Source organism: Triticum dicoccoides, chromosome 6A (genome assembly GCF_002162155.2).
Source record: "Triticum dicoccoides isolate Atlit2015 ecotype Zavitan chromosome 6A, WEW_v2.0, whole genome shotgun sequence".
Classification (NCBI taxonomy): domain Eukaryota; kingdom Viridiplantae; phylum Streptophyta; class Magnoliopsida; order Poales; family Poaceae; genus Triticum; species Triticum dicoccoides.
In genome coordinates, this window is record NC_041390.1 from 460,857,395 (window position 1) to 460,871,511 (window position 14,117).

Sequence of the window (14,117 nt, forward strand, 5' to 3'; positions counted from 1 at the left end):
TTTTCTTGCAAGATGTATCTAGGTCTCAGTCGTCCGAGGTTTCCGTTAAGTCTCTGGCGATGCGCAGCCCGGATTAAGAGCGCAGCCAAGCTCATCTTCTGCACACAAAAGTTAATATTAGAGCTTGTTCTGGGACATGTAAAAGGGAGATTTGTTTAGGGAAAAAGGGCACTGAATGTATATGAACTATCACATCACTGGGCTGGACTTTGAATTCTCGCGCTGATCTATTAGCGATCTAAACGATCTTATATTTCTTCACATAGAGAGTAGTTTATAGTAGTAGCATTCAGGTTTTGGCTGAGAATGATCACATTGTGCTTTTTTGTTTGACTGAAGAACAAGACCACTGTCCGCTTGAGAAGAACAGAAAACAGTACACTTGAAGAAACAACACGTGCACAACACATACAAAACCCTGTCAGAAAAACCATACAAAGCACACTTGCAGATCAAACAGCACGCTTCCAACAAGGGTCAGCTCGCTGAGGTGGCTGCAACGGACGACACGTGTTTGATTTTCTACAAGCTTTCGATACACATCGGAACAACCATTTCTGACAGATGAGGGGTGCAAACCGTGGGAACTGCAACAACACGTTAACAAAAGAGCGTGTCTCTGGATACGCAGTGATACGTTAATAATGTTAGCAATCAGACCGGCGGCGCCTGCTCAGGAACCGCGCACCAAACCGGTCGTCCTACACGCAAAGGGCATGCACCAAGATCAAACCCCCCGCATGCGCGTGTCCTGATACCCTATGGAAAATCAGAACAGGCAACACCCCAAGATACAAAACCACCAGAGAAAAAAAAAGATCTTTTGGTCAGCCGCATCATCCTGTCATCTTCTTGCCTCTTGTCGTCAGGGGCCCAATCAATCAGCCAAACGAGGGGATCCCGTATCTCCAGCCGTTGGAGGACCGCCGGGCGGGGGGCTGCTGCGGCGCGAAGCTGAGCCCGAACATCTCCCTCAGGACCTGCCCGGGCTCCTGGAGCCCGATCAGCTTGGCCACCAAGGACGCGCTCTCCCTCACGTGCTCCAGGTCCCTGCTCTCTGTCCACAGCCGGCGAGCCACCTGCAGCTTCCTCTTCTTGGAGTCCAGCGACACGCTCCATTTGGTGTACATGTGGTTCCTCTCCTCCACGGACAGCCGCTTCTGCATCTGCCTCGCCAGCATCTCCCTCTCGCGCTGCAGCTTCTTGGCGCTGCATCATAGATCGGACGTTCTCAGTCAGGTGTGTGCTCGTCCTTTCTCTCATCTATCTATCTAGGTTATAAAAAAGGAATGCAGATAATTGATGCATTGATGATTGCCGCGTACCTCGCGACGGGGGAAGAGCTGAGGCTGCCTACGGTCACATTGCTGGGGGTGCTTCCCCTGGAGTAGGTGTCTCTGAGGAACGATAGCCTTCGAAGCTCCACTTCCATGTAAATCGAGTCGGCAGATTCTCCTTTGAACAGCAGGAAAAAGTATGTCCTGTGGACCAAGGAAATGCTGCAAGCATGCCAAAGCTCAATGATCTCCTGCTGTTTCTTCTCGAATTCCAATGGCCATCGCGAAGGTGATTGCAAACCATCCATGATTGGGTCTAATCCGATGCTCTTCCCATTTGCACTCTACAACGTGGAGTAAGATTGCCAATTAATTATTCAGTTATTGGTGCAATGGAAGTAAAACATTTCAGCAGGTCTGGGTAGTATGTAAACTGTTATGCTGCAGGCCTGCTAGTGATAGATCTCAAGGAGTCGTCAATAACTATTATGCTTAAAATTTCATTTCCAAATTGTCATCACCTATCTTAGTCATCTAAACGCTCTTATATTTCTTTACGGAGGGAGTAATTTCTTAGCATAATTATGACTCCCAGTTTCTTTCAAGTAAAATAAATGAGCTGCAGGGGTAAGAGCATACAATCATGCCTAAAAGATAACCCCGCACCTTGTCACCTACCTGTTTCTGATAATGAACCTGAGCCATCTCCTTAAGTTCAGCAACAAATTCACCTATACCAGTAAATTCTGCATCACCTGTCTTGCTAGCTCCCTTTGAAGTGCTAATTTCAGATCCTGCCCTTGAAAGAGTCTCACTCCCTGCATCGTAGTTTAATGCAGATCCTCTTCTCTGGTACTCTTCAGGTCTTCCTGGGAAGATTACCAAACTTCTGTTTACTGGTGTGCAATCCTCCATCTCCATCTCATCAAGTAAAGTAGACCCTGTTAGTGATCTACAGCTCCTGCTTCTACCAATTACTCTACAACTTGATGGGTTACGTGTTGAAGATCCTAGATCTTTAGTGATAAAAGGCCTTCTGATGTTCTCCAAATGTTGCTCCAAGGTAATAGGAGTTTCACCAAGACTCCTTGAATTCACTGAAGCTGTTGAATCATTACCACGCATGCTAGAATTCCTATTTGAAGCTCGTGGGCTGGTACTTTCACCAGCTGACAAAGACAAACGTTCATTTCCTCTCGTTTCATTTGGCTCAATACATCGCACTTCCTTGTAATGATCTGAATCATCATGAGAGATCTGAGAACTGTCATCTCTGCTAGCGCTTGGGGGCATTCCAACAGACGGGGGACTTCTGATTGAACGCTTTCCTGAGACCTAAACATACAGAGAAAACAAATACATCAGTGTTGGAGTAATAAGGCCAGAAGGTAATAACTAGAAGTCACATAAGTAAAAATACCTGGTGCTTTGGGTCACGATCACCAACAACTTGCAGCAAATCCTGCAACCTGGACTGAGCCAAATCACGTTGCGACTTCAGTTCTTTTATTTCTTTCTCCATCTGCGGAAGACATGCAACATCATGAATGGATAGAAAGAAAAATGAGTTTATCTGTGTGTATCCCAAGGGAAATACAGAGGGAAGCAATAGCAATCTCCATTATTCAGGAAAGAAAGAAAACAGACTAGAATTTTCCAGGCACTGTACCTTTCTGATTTGGTTGTCCTTTTCCTTCACCTGTGCTTCCAGACTAGAGTTCGAAACTGGCTGCCGCAACTCACTCTCCAGTCTAGCAACTTCCTTTTGCAAATGCTTAACTAGTGTTTTATCAGACATGACCACATTAACCTGAGCATTTGTAACTACGTCCTTTGCACAACTCCCGAAAAACAGTGTATTCCTTGATTGCTCAATGTGACTTGTTGCAGGGCTGAGTGTACAAATAATCGCGGTTCTTGCATTGCCTCCCAAAGAAGGTTGTAATATGCGTGTAAGCTTGGAATCTCTATACGGTACGTGTGCATTACTCCCCATGCTGAATAATGAAAAAATATAACTGGAATGTCAGCAACTAACAATCCCATGACTACATAAGTAACTACTCTTATAATGTGAAGAATCAAAGCAAAGTAAGACTGTGAGCTGAATTTGCAACCTTAGCTTCCTAATGACGGTGCCAAGGGAAAGCAAACTTTTATTGATGTGGCAACCTTCTTTCAGCCTTGTGCCAGCTGACATAGCCTGAGATGCACGCTCACTTCCTGCCAGATCAACAAAGTTCTGCATGGGAAGAATAATTGCCGCTTACACTTTTTCTCCAGATTGTATAAACTTAACAAACTGAGGCGTCTTTCTTACCACACTAGCCACAAGGGTGGTTGACTTGTCCTTTCCTAAGAATTCACGAGCAGAACTTTCAACAGTCTGAATTGGTAGATGAAAATTAAACGGTCAGCAAACATAAACATCTATGATGAATGGAACACATATACATCAAAGTATTTCGTAAATATAATCAAGTTAAGGACAGACCAATTTAAGTATTTGATGGGATCTGGAGCTTTTTTCATTTAAGAAGGTCTCCCCGGTTTTCCTTTGAGCTATTACAATCACGTAAAGCACAAATGAGAACATACAATAACCATAAGATCGACAAAATGCAAGCTGCTATTAGTAAGCAATATTGAACCTTCGCAAACAGAAATAAGTCCCTTGAGGTGGTTCCAATCCCTTAATATAACCTCCGTAAGATTCTCCACGTAGGTGCCTTTCTGTAGAATAAACAACACTAAACCGGTTAGCAAACATGAGCATAACATCACTCAAAAGTTAACAATGCTGAAAAAGAACACCTTATTACCTCTGCATCATCCCAAAGTCTAAGAGGAGTATTTTCTGCACTCAGAAGATCCCTAACAACTTCATTGTATATTTCAATTGCTGAGAATTTCAACACAAATGCTCTTTCCTCATGCTGAAAAGGAAACACTGATTTGAGGACTTTGTAACAATCGAGACCAAAACCTGGCCATGGAAGCTATGGTTGGCTGGGAGTTGATCACCTTGTTAATATAATCGTATATATCTGCTACTGTGCATTCTGTCACTCCAGTCATAGTGAATGTCTTCCCACTACTTGTTTGCCCGTACGCAAAAACACTTGCTGAGAGAGAAAACACACTCTGATTTAGTTCAAATGCTATTATGTTTCACAATTTTTGACTCATATGCTTTTGTGTAGTTTGCACTCACAGTTAATGCCACCAACTACAGAGAGGGCAACTTCCTTAACCCCTTCCTGGTAGACTTCTTTCGTACTGCACTCGGAATGAAATACCCTGTCTGCAAATTCAAGGGATTTATGTTTAACAAAGACACACGTTAGGAAAATGTAACCAAACTATAATTCTTACCAACTATACTCATGTGAGATCCTTACATAGCAATTGCGCACATTGGAATGATTTAAACAATACGTCAACAATAAATAAAGGCATAATCGCTATGCAGTAATAACATACACATCAAGTATGCATGTAATTGTGTAGGGAAATATGATGTTTGAGTGTTGCTTCTGAGAGCCATTGTAGTACATCAGATGTTATGAAAATGCTTCCAAAAAACAGTACTACAGACTAATTAAGCATACTGAAGAACCAGAGCAATGAAAAAACACAAAAGATGTAGCATCAAAAGAGCACTGACCAAATGTGTATGCGGTTGGAGCCGTGGGTCGATCCGGGAAGGTACTCCGGAACATGATGGTGGTGTCATTGATGCACTCCCACTCCGCAGGCTCACCCCTTGCAATCTCCTTGTCACTCAGCGGCCTCACCCTCACTAACACCTGTATCCTATCCAGGCTTCCTGCGCCGCTTCCACCACCGTTCACCACCTCAGCTCCATTCATCTTATCCCACTGCACGGACTCGTCGCCTCCAATCGCCCCCATTCGCCCTCCCACTCACCTGCCCCCTCTCCAGCACCTCTCCCTACACCATCTGCCAGAAATGCAGCATTATAAGACCACAGCCAAGAAGCAAGGCACATATGATACGTACAAGAATAAAGAAGAAGCAGACAAGAAGCCACCACGGCAGGGGATGCACGAATCTGTCCTTTCCCAGTGGATTTGAGTGCCGGGCAAGGTTGTTGACGAGCTTGCTGCTGCTGCTGCGGGTGGAGGAGAAGGCAAGCATTTCTATGTGGACCCTTGGCTACCAGTAATTACGCGCATCATCAGGGTTCAGGACAGTGGTTAGCATGTCCGATGGCCGGATACAACCGGAGAACCACCGATAATGCCAAATCTATGGCGCCCCTGTCACGCCAACCATCCTCCTTCCCGAGGAATTCGCAGTTATTAGCAGATCTGCACGAAGCAATCGCCTGACCTAAGCACTCCCTAACAACCGGAACAGTAGCCCCCAGCAGGCTCACATCGACGTCGCCACCAACCAGCCGCAACAGCAGCTCTCCTCCCCTCTCCTCTCCTCCGGTGACCAGTAATGCTCAAGCAATAGCATAATAATAAAGGAAAATCGGGTGAGTTATTCATAACATACCGAGGCTTGGCGAACACGGCCGGCTCCGGCGGGCGAGGAAGCGACGTTTCTCCGGACGGCGGCGGCGGCCATGGCTCGGGATTTCTGGCGGGGGATTCGCAGGGGAGTGGGGGGTTTTGGAGTCGGGGGGTGGGGGGGAGGGGGTCTGGGAGTGGCGCCGGCCTCACCGCGTGCGACTGCTCCCCACGACGATCGATTTGGGGGGAGAGAAGGGTCAGGAGTGTGGGAGACGGTGGCTCGCTCTTTTTTTCCTTTTCTCTCTTTTTTTTCTTTTTCTTTCTGCCAACCCCAGGAGACCGTTGCTTGGATTCCTCTGTCCCGTCCCGTCTCTCCCAGGGATCGTTTTCAATGATCTTGCTTAGTGGGCGCTTTTGCGCGCAGGCCCTTTATTTTTTATATATATTGTTTCAGTTAAGTGCTCTTCACTGCACGTATTCACAAATTTTGTACGCCCGTATATTGCGCCGTATTGTACGGACAAGTAGCTACTGGTAGCGAAACCGATCCAAGAGTAATGAATCACTCGGATGGAATGCTTGCCGAAATCTCAGCGCACGCAGAAACCGGATACGTACGAGGGACGGGACAAGGGATGCCGGGGAAGTAAAGTAAAGAAGGGAACATCCATGATACGTGCCGTGTATTTATCTCGGCAAGTTAATGCGGCGTGGAAATTTCGTGCGCGGGGCAGACGGACAGTGCGGCGAGCAAATTCAAATGCTTGGCCGTTCTGACTGTAGTGAGCGGTGGACCGCTTCTGAAGGCCTGGGCTTCTGAAGGTGGCCGGTGAACATCGGAGAATTGCTGACCACTAGTGTGTGGTCGAGGACGTGCAGCTCCAGCTTCAGCCGACACCATCTCAACAACGGCTATAATTTGGCCTCTTGTTATTTTATAAACATGATCGGTTTATTCTAGACAACCGGCTAACGTATCATATGGTGACATCTTCTTTTTATGACGGGAATATCTGAGGTCAACTTTATCCGTTTGTTAAGTTTGGTACGAAATTAGTTGTTATTTTCATGGAAGTTTCTTCTCGCGATAAATAAAATGGAAACCGTGTCGGCAATGCATACTTTTCTTGAGTCAACTTATCCATTTGTTAAGATATAAGTTCGAAAATTAGTTATTTTCATGGTGCAAAAAAAGGCTCATCATTTTCTTCAATCCTACTATACCCCACTTAGGACATCTTCAACGTGACCCACAAGCCTCCCGCATGAGTCCAGAACGCGTTGTGCGGACAGCGGAAGCCATCCAACACGGGCATGTATCGGTCTGCGGCGCGGTCCGGACGTGATTTTTCACAAACCGGAGAGAAACGTGGGGGAAGCTTTACGGAAGTCCGGACCGATCCTACACCCGCTTCTGATCGCCCTGGCCAACCAAAAAACCCCTCACCCGTCCCTCATGCGCTTTCCTTTCGATGCGCGCCACTTACCGCGCTGCATTCATGCCGGTCCAAAGCACGCGGAGGCCGGCATTGATACCGCGATGTGACAGGAGGGAGGGGGGCAGCGCTGATCGACATGATCACTCGGCAGCCGCCGCTTCAATGCGGACCTGCGTTCCCGAGGAACCAACTTCGATCACTGCGCGACATTGAAGCGGCTGACCGGCCCTTCGCATGGCATGGCCGCGGCTATGTAAGTCGCGCTCTAGCGCCATCCACATCGCATCCTCCTCCATCTCCTTCTTCCCTCTCCTCGTCCATCTCCCTCCACATCTCCGGCGATGGGCAAGTGGTTCCAGGGCGGGTTCTGGCGGATAGTGGTGACGCCGCCCTCGAACTCCGGGGTCATCCCTCATCGGTGGGCGGCTCATCAACGAAGGCGGAGATCATCATCTCCTCGGTGACAAGGAGGACCAGCAGCATGCAGTCCGCGCCGGTGGTGCCTGGCCAGGTCTACGCCGCCATCGACGCAGAGTTCGAGCAGCAGATGGAGCTGATGCTCCGTCGCTCCGTCGTCCACATCAACAGCCTGGCTCCGCCACCGGGGACGTTCCTCTCCATGAAGCCGGAGCCGGCATCCCCTCCACGCGCAACATCCAAATTAGACGTCGCGTGAAGGAAGAGCGGCTCTCGCCGCCACCCCAACGCATCGTCAAGGAGGAATGGCTCTCACGGCTGCACCGGCGCTTCGTCAAGGAGGTGCGCCGCCTCGGTGCATTGTCAAGGAGGAGCGCAGCGCGCTGCCGCTCCTTCCCAAGGCGCACGGTCGCATTTTTCACTACCTCAACAGCGGCGGGGCCGACGGCAGGTGTTCTTCGTCCCGGATCGCCATGACGGTGCGGGAATACGCCGACCGGGAGCAACATCGGCGGGACAGCCACAACGCCGCGCGCCAATCCAAGTTCGCAAAGTCGGACGTCCCGTCGCCACACATTGTGGCGAACCCAGACTTGACGTACGTCTGGGCCCTGGACCGCTCCGTGACGATGTTAGAGACGGCCAAACGCCGTCTCCGCCACCTCGACGGGGAGATGGCCAGGTACGGTGAGTAATGGTCCCTCGCCGAGATCGCCTCCTCCAGCGACCGCCGCCCTCTCCCCCAGCCCACGTCATCGCTGGCTGCAGCCGCACTACGCACGATGTCGTGGATCTAAGACTGACAGTAGAATGAGGGTAGGTATGAGGAGGCAAGATCCTAGCTATGGCGAAGTTGTACACACGAGTTTTACGAGTTCAGGCCCTTCGCGGAGGAAGTAATAGCCCTACGTCTCGGTGCCCGGAGGCGGTCGACTGGATTATGTATGTGTGTGTTTACAGGGGGTGCGAACCCTTGTGCCAGTGGAGGGGGGTGACTTATATAGAGTGCGCCAGGACCCCAGCCAGTCCACGTTACAAAGGGTTTAAAGTACATAAAGAAGGAGTTGTTACTGGTAACGCTAGCAATTAAGTGATATAAATGCCTATTAAGTCTATGAAGTAAACGTCCGACCGTTGCCGTGCAGAGTGACTTTAGGCCTTCTGTCGTCGAGTGATAATTGTTGCGGTCGAGTGACTTTGAATATTCTGAGTGGAATGACTTGTAGTCGAGTGGATGACGCTATCCCTTGAATGTTTCTGCTTTTAAGATGGTGTCCTAGGGGAGGGTGTCTAGGTCAGGCCTATGACCCTACCCTAGGTACATAGCTTCATCATTAGCCCCCGAATGGTTCAGGGTTTGAGTGGAGAAGGAGTTGAGAACACCTCCGATTCAATTTTCGCTCTTCGGAAGTGCCTTATGGGGACCAAATGAACAACCATGACGACATCAACTTATTTTTCAGTCGCCTTGATCCATTCTTGGTTCTGTCGAGTGAACTTTACTGTGATGTTTTGAGTACTGATATAAAAGAAATCTTCTATCTGACAGGTTGCCCTGCTGCTCGCGGATATCGTGGGATTCGTATTTTGGGGAAGCGCGCGAGACGGAGGAGGCCGCAGTAATCGGATGGGATTAGGCAAGGCCGCCTCGATCACCGCTCCACCTTTTTCACCACGTACCTCGCGCGCGACTGTTGTGGGATTTGATAGGATCGTCCGGACCCACAGGTCAGCCACTCGGAAGCGGCCTCATATAAGGTGCCAGATTGGGGTTTTGTCCAGAGCGCGTCCCCATTCTCCTCCTTTCTCCTCCGCTCTCTCCGCCATACCCACCTCTACTCCCGGCGTCGCTGCTCTATTCGAGTTTCGCTCGCGGCCATGGGGAAGGAGAAGACAGTGGATCTGGAGCGCGCGAAGAAGGCGATGGCGAAGGCGAAGGGGAAGAAGTCCAGCCGGGGCAGATCTTCGTCGAGGTCCGGCCTGCCGCGTGGCTGGATCAAGGGCGACTGGATTCGGTCAACGATCAGTCAGGACGACATCGATGATCTGGTCGAGGGGGGACTGATTCCCCACGAATCGGCGCGGCTCTCGAAAGGCGAGACCAAACCGCATCCGCAAGAGGGTGAGTGTGTTCTCCTCGCCACCCATGTTGACCGTGGATTTTTTTGCCTCCCCATCCTTTTTTCCGGGTGAACTTCTTTGGAGCACAACTCCACCACTTTACTCCCAACACCATCGTATATCTCGCTGCCTATGTGTCCATGTGTGAGAACTTCTTAGGTTGTGGGCCACACTGGGGTCTTTTCAAGCACATTTTCACGTGTCGTTCCCAGTCGGTTAAGAAGGCCAACCCGAGTGACGAGAGGACGCACGTGATTCAGATGTGTGGGGTCTTGGTATTCAAATGAGAGGTAAAAGCACTTTCCCAGCCATGATCCTTCCTGAGTCGGTCCGAGGATGGCAGTCGACCTGGTTTTATTGCAAAAACCAGCCGACTCCAGGTCAGTCGACCGGACTTCCTGCTTTCTCCATGGCTCGGGTCGAGAAGCCCTCTGCCTTGAAAGTGATCCTAGAGGAGAAGGCGCAGGTGAAGGTGTTGGTCGAGTGGGTGGTCCAGCTCGTCCGGGATGGCGTGACCGGTATGGATATGTTGTAGGTCTTCCTTAAACGATGCATCCAGCCGCTCCAAGCCCGTGACCATCCGATGTGGATGTACTCGGGTATCGAGGATTCCACTCGGATCCACCCGGAGGAGGTCGACGAGGACACAGTGGAGAAGTGGTTGAAAGGCATCACTGGCAACAAGGATAACCCCAGGGGAAGGGGATCCAGGAGAGTCCCTCCATTCGACAATTCGCGCCAGCCAGACCAGGTCTGACTCTGGATTGTCGAGTGTTCTCTTGATTCATCATGTAATCGCTTGTTGAGAACCAACTGATTTTTGCTTCATTTGTTATCTTTCAGGCCCTTACTGAGATGTACTCGATGCCCAACGGGGAGCAGGAGCAGGATCCGGAGGGGGAGGCGAGCAGGGGCGAGAGCGGCGAGTGGCACTCTGACGAAGAGGAGGACGAGGAGAGTGACGACCTGAGTGATGAAGAAGAGGTCGACTCACCTCCTCGCAGGGAAAAAAGATCCAAGCACACTCACGACCCGGCAAGCATCCACGACAAAGCGACCGCACCGACTGGACAGTCGTCGAAGCGCCCTCGGACGTCTTCTCCAGTGCCGACTGAGAGGGCACCGAAGCAACCGAAAGCTGCATCGTCTCCAGCACCGACTGATAAGGCGCCGAAACAACTGAAGGCTGCGTCATCCAAACCGCCGAAGGCTTTGACCAAGATAAAAGTGGCCATTCCTACTGTCTCTGGGTAATAATCAAACCTGATTCTTTGATTGACTCGGTGAGATAGACGTGACTGACTGAATATTGAAATTTGCAGAGCTGCTACCTCCGGGACTTCCACCCACAAGTATGAAGATGAAGAGATGGAAGATGCAGTCACCTCCAACCCAGGTACAACTCTCGTAATCCTGTCCTTGGTTAATTGGTCGATTAAATTCTGACGACTGATCTGGGGTCGACTGATCTCTTTGCAGCCCCTCCCAATATTATTGAGCTTCCAGATGATGACGAGGACGTGCCGCTGAGGCCCAGGAGGAACAAGAAGACGTCAGCTGGCAAGACATCCCAATCGGAACCGGCGGCAGAGCCAGTAGTTCAACGGCTTGAAGATGTGAGCAGGGTTTTTGTTACTTTTGTTGATCCAGTGTCGAGTGTACGCCCCACATCGTCGACTGTGCCAATGCTTCCTTCAACCGTCCAACTTCATGCCTCGGAACTTCAAGCTGCTGTGCCTGGACCGTCAATCCCATTCTTCACCACTCATCACATTCCAGAAAGCCAGGCGGACGCCGCTGCGGAAGCCATTCGCCAGGCTGGCATAATGATGGAGCGGGTGAAGGTGGTGCACGAAAATAGTCAGGCTGCTTACGACGCCAGCGCGGCTCTTCGAGCCAATGTCCAAGTAAGTTGGCTTCCGACTGAACTTGTTCTGTTAGGATATGCTACCTAAATACTTTTCTCCGTGTAATATCTTGTTGTCCTGCACACCCACTGGGTGTTTTGTCATCTTTGTTGTTTCCACTCTTCCACTCGGTCTAGGTGGACCGTGTCGAGTGGAATCTGAACCAGTTGGGGCACGCTAAGTGCACCCATTGGGTGTAGTCCCCGAGACCGCAGTCGACTGCTGGCAGTCGATTGGGGTCTGAGTACTTCTTTCTCTTTTTTTCTTCCTTCCACTCGGTCTAGGCGGACCGTGTCGAGTGGAATTTGAACCAGTGGGGGCACGCTAAGTGCACCCACTAGGTGTAGTCCCCGAGACTACTGTAGAATGTTTGATTCTGCAGTAGTCTTTAAAGTTTTATTCACTCGAAAGTAAATAATCTTTGATCTTGTCCACTGACATGTCTTTTACTCATTGTAGAAATTCTGTGCGCTTATCTCTAAATTCGCTGAATTCGAGGAAAAGCAGAGGCAACTCAACCTTGACTTGGAGCTGGCCCAACAGAACTTAAAAAAGGCTCAAGATGAAGCTGCTGGTATGGAAGGTAACGGCCTGTCGACTGCTTATCTCGACCATCCTTCAAGTTATCCCTTTGTTCTTCTGTTTGACCCAAATGTGTGTTTTTGCAGAGAAAATGAGGCTGGCTCTGGCGAAGAAGGACCTTGACCTTGCAGATGCGCAAAAGGAGGCTCAGGAGAAGGCTGCCCTTGCTGACAAAAAGCTGGCTTCGGTCGGAGCGCTAGAGGAGGAAATAACCAAGCTGAAGTCGTCTCTTACTGAATCCAACCGAGAGGCGACTCGTCTGAAGAAGGATAAGGTGACTCTGAACGAGCAGCTGGAAAGCATGTCTCATAGGAGAAACGACTTGGAAGCTTATCTGAAAGCCCTCGCCAAGAAGCTCTTCCTTATGCTCAAAGGTACCCCTTTTTTTATCCAACTGTTTTACTGTTTGCAAGTCACCGCAGATCAGTCGACTCATTAACTCCTTGAATCTGTAGAATTCTGCCAAAACTTTGAAGAGGAAACTGGACGGATCGAGACGGGCTTGGATCCCATCCTTTCTCCAGTCGGTGATGAGGCTGCCATGAATGTGCTTCAACTGGAATCTCGCGTTGCTAGCGTTACCAGTTATCTTGCTCGCTTGAAGGTGGTGACGTCACGCATTGATACATCACTCTGGCCAAGGGCAATGCTTCAGAATGATCTCGAGTCTCTGATGACTCGACTCAATGAGGTTCATGGTCGAGTGCAGGAATGGAAGAAGTCTTCTGCCTGATGCGGTGTTGACATGGCTCTATCACTGGTTAGGGTCCACTGCAAAGAAGCTCGAGAAGAGAAGCTGGCGGCGATCAAGGTTGCTAACACCAAAAGACACGACTTCCAATCCTTCATGGAGACTTTCATTGCTGCTGCCACTCGGATTATTGACGGGATTGATCTGGACGAGTTCGTCGAGCCTGCAAGCCGTCCTCCTGCGGAGTGAACAAACTTGATACCTCGCCTTAAATTTGCCTCGGAATGCCGAGTGATTTTGTAACCATTAAACTCCTTCGGTCCTGATGCCCGAGTACTTTTATTTTCGTCCTGAAACTTTTAAAATTCTATTCGAACTTGGTTTATCTTCTGCATGTGCTTGCATTTGCCTTCAAATGGAACTTGTTCTTCACTCGGAATATTCTTTGAACTTGAGATGCAATTCTGAGGAAGATATCCCAGTCAACCTGCACCTCATCGTCCTTGCGGATAGGGATGGAGCGCACGTTGTACTTGTGGCGCAGCTCCGAGGAGAGGGTTGTAGTCGACCTGCACCTCGTCGTCCTTGAGGATAGGGATGGAGCGCATGTTGTACTTGTGGCGCAGCTCCGAGGAGAGGGTTGTATTCGACCTATACCTCATCGTCCTTGCGGATAGGGATGGAGCGCACGTTGTACTTGTGGCACAACTCCAAAGAGAGGATTGCTCTCACTTGGTAGGATTTTTTAAACTTAGGCGAATACTGGACTGCAACTAAGTTCCCGAGTGTGAGGGTTGCTCACGCTCGGTAGGATTTTTTACACTTAGGCGAGTACTGGACTGCGGCTAAGCACCCGAGTGTGAGGTTTTCTCATCACTTGGTGGGATTTTTTTGCACTTAGGCGAGTATTGGACTGCAGCTAACCCCCGAGTGTGAGGTTTGCTCATCACTCGGTGGGATTTTTTGAACTTAGGTGAGTATTGAACTGCAGCTAAGCCTCCGAGTGTGAGGTTTGCTCATCACTCGGTGGGATTTTTTGAACTTAGGCGAGTATTGGACTGCAGCTAAGCCCTTGAGTGTGAGGTTTGCTCATCACTCGGTGGGATTTTTTGAACTTAGGTGAGTATTGGACTGCAGCTAAGCCCCCGAGTGTGAGATTTGCTCATCACTCGGTAGGATTTTTTGAACTTAGGCGAGTA

At 49.6% G+C, this 14,117-nt stretch overlaps 1 protein-coding gene across 1 annotated transcript; it reads right to left on the minus strand.

Moving 5' to 3' along the window:
* Positions 1-491: 491 nt before the first annotated feature.
* Positions 492-6,088, minus strand: LOC119317280 (kinesin-like protein KIN-7C). Its single transcript, XM_037591708.1, has 14 exons — positions 5,805-6,088; positions 4,945-5,240; positions 4,492-4,581; positions 4,302-4,402; positions 4,100-4,213; positions 3,929-4,010; positions 3,772-3,839; positions 3,598-3,663; positions 3,395-3,519; positions 2,947-3,274; positions 2,698-2,799; positions 1,956-2,612; positions 1,326-1,621; positions 492-1,209 (listed from the first exon to the last, which is right to left on the minus strand). The coding sequence occupies exons 2-14, from the start codon at positions 5,189-5,191 to the stop codon at positions 882-884; spliced, it is 2,604 nt and encodes an 867-aa protein (XP_037447605.1). The 5' UTR covers positions 5,192-5,240; positions 5,805-6,088; the 3' UTR covers positions 492-881.
* Between the last annotated feature and the right edge of the window lie 8,029 nt (positions 6,089-14,117).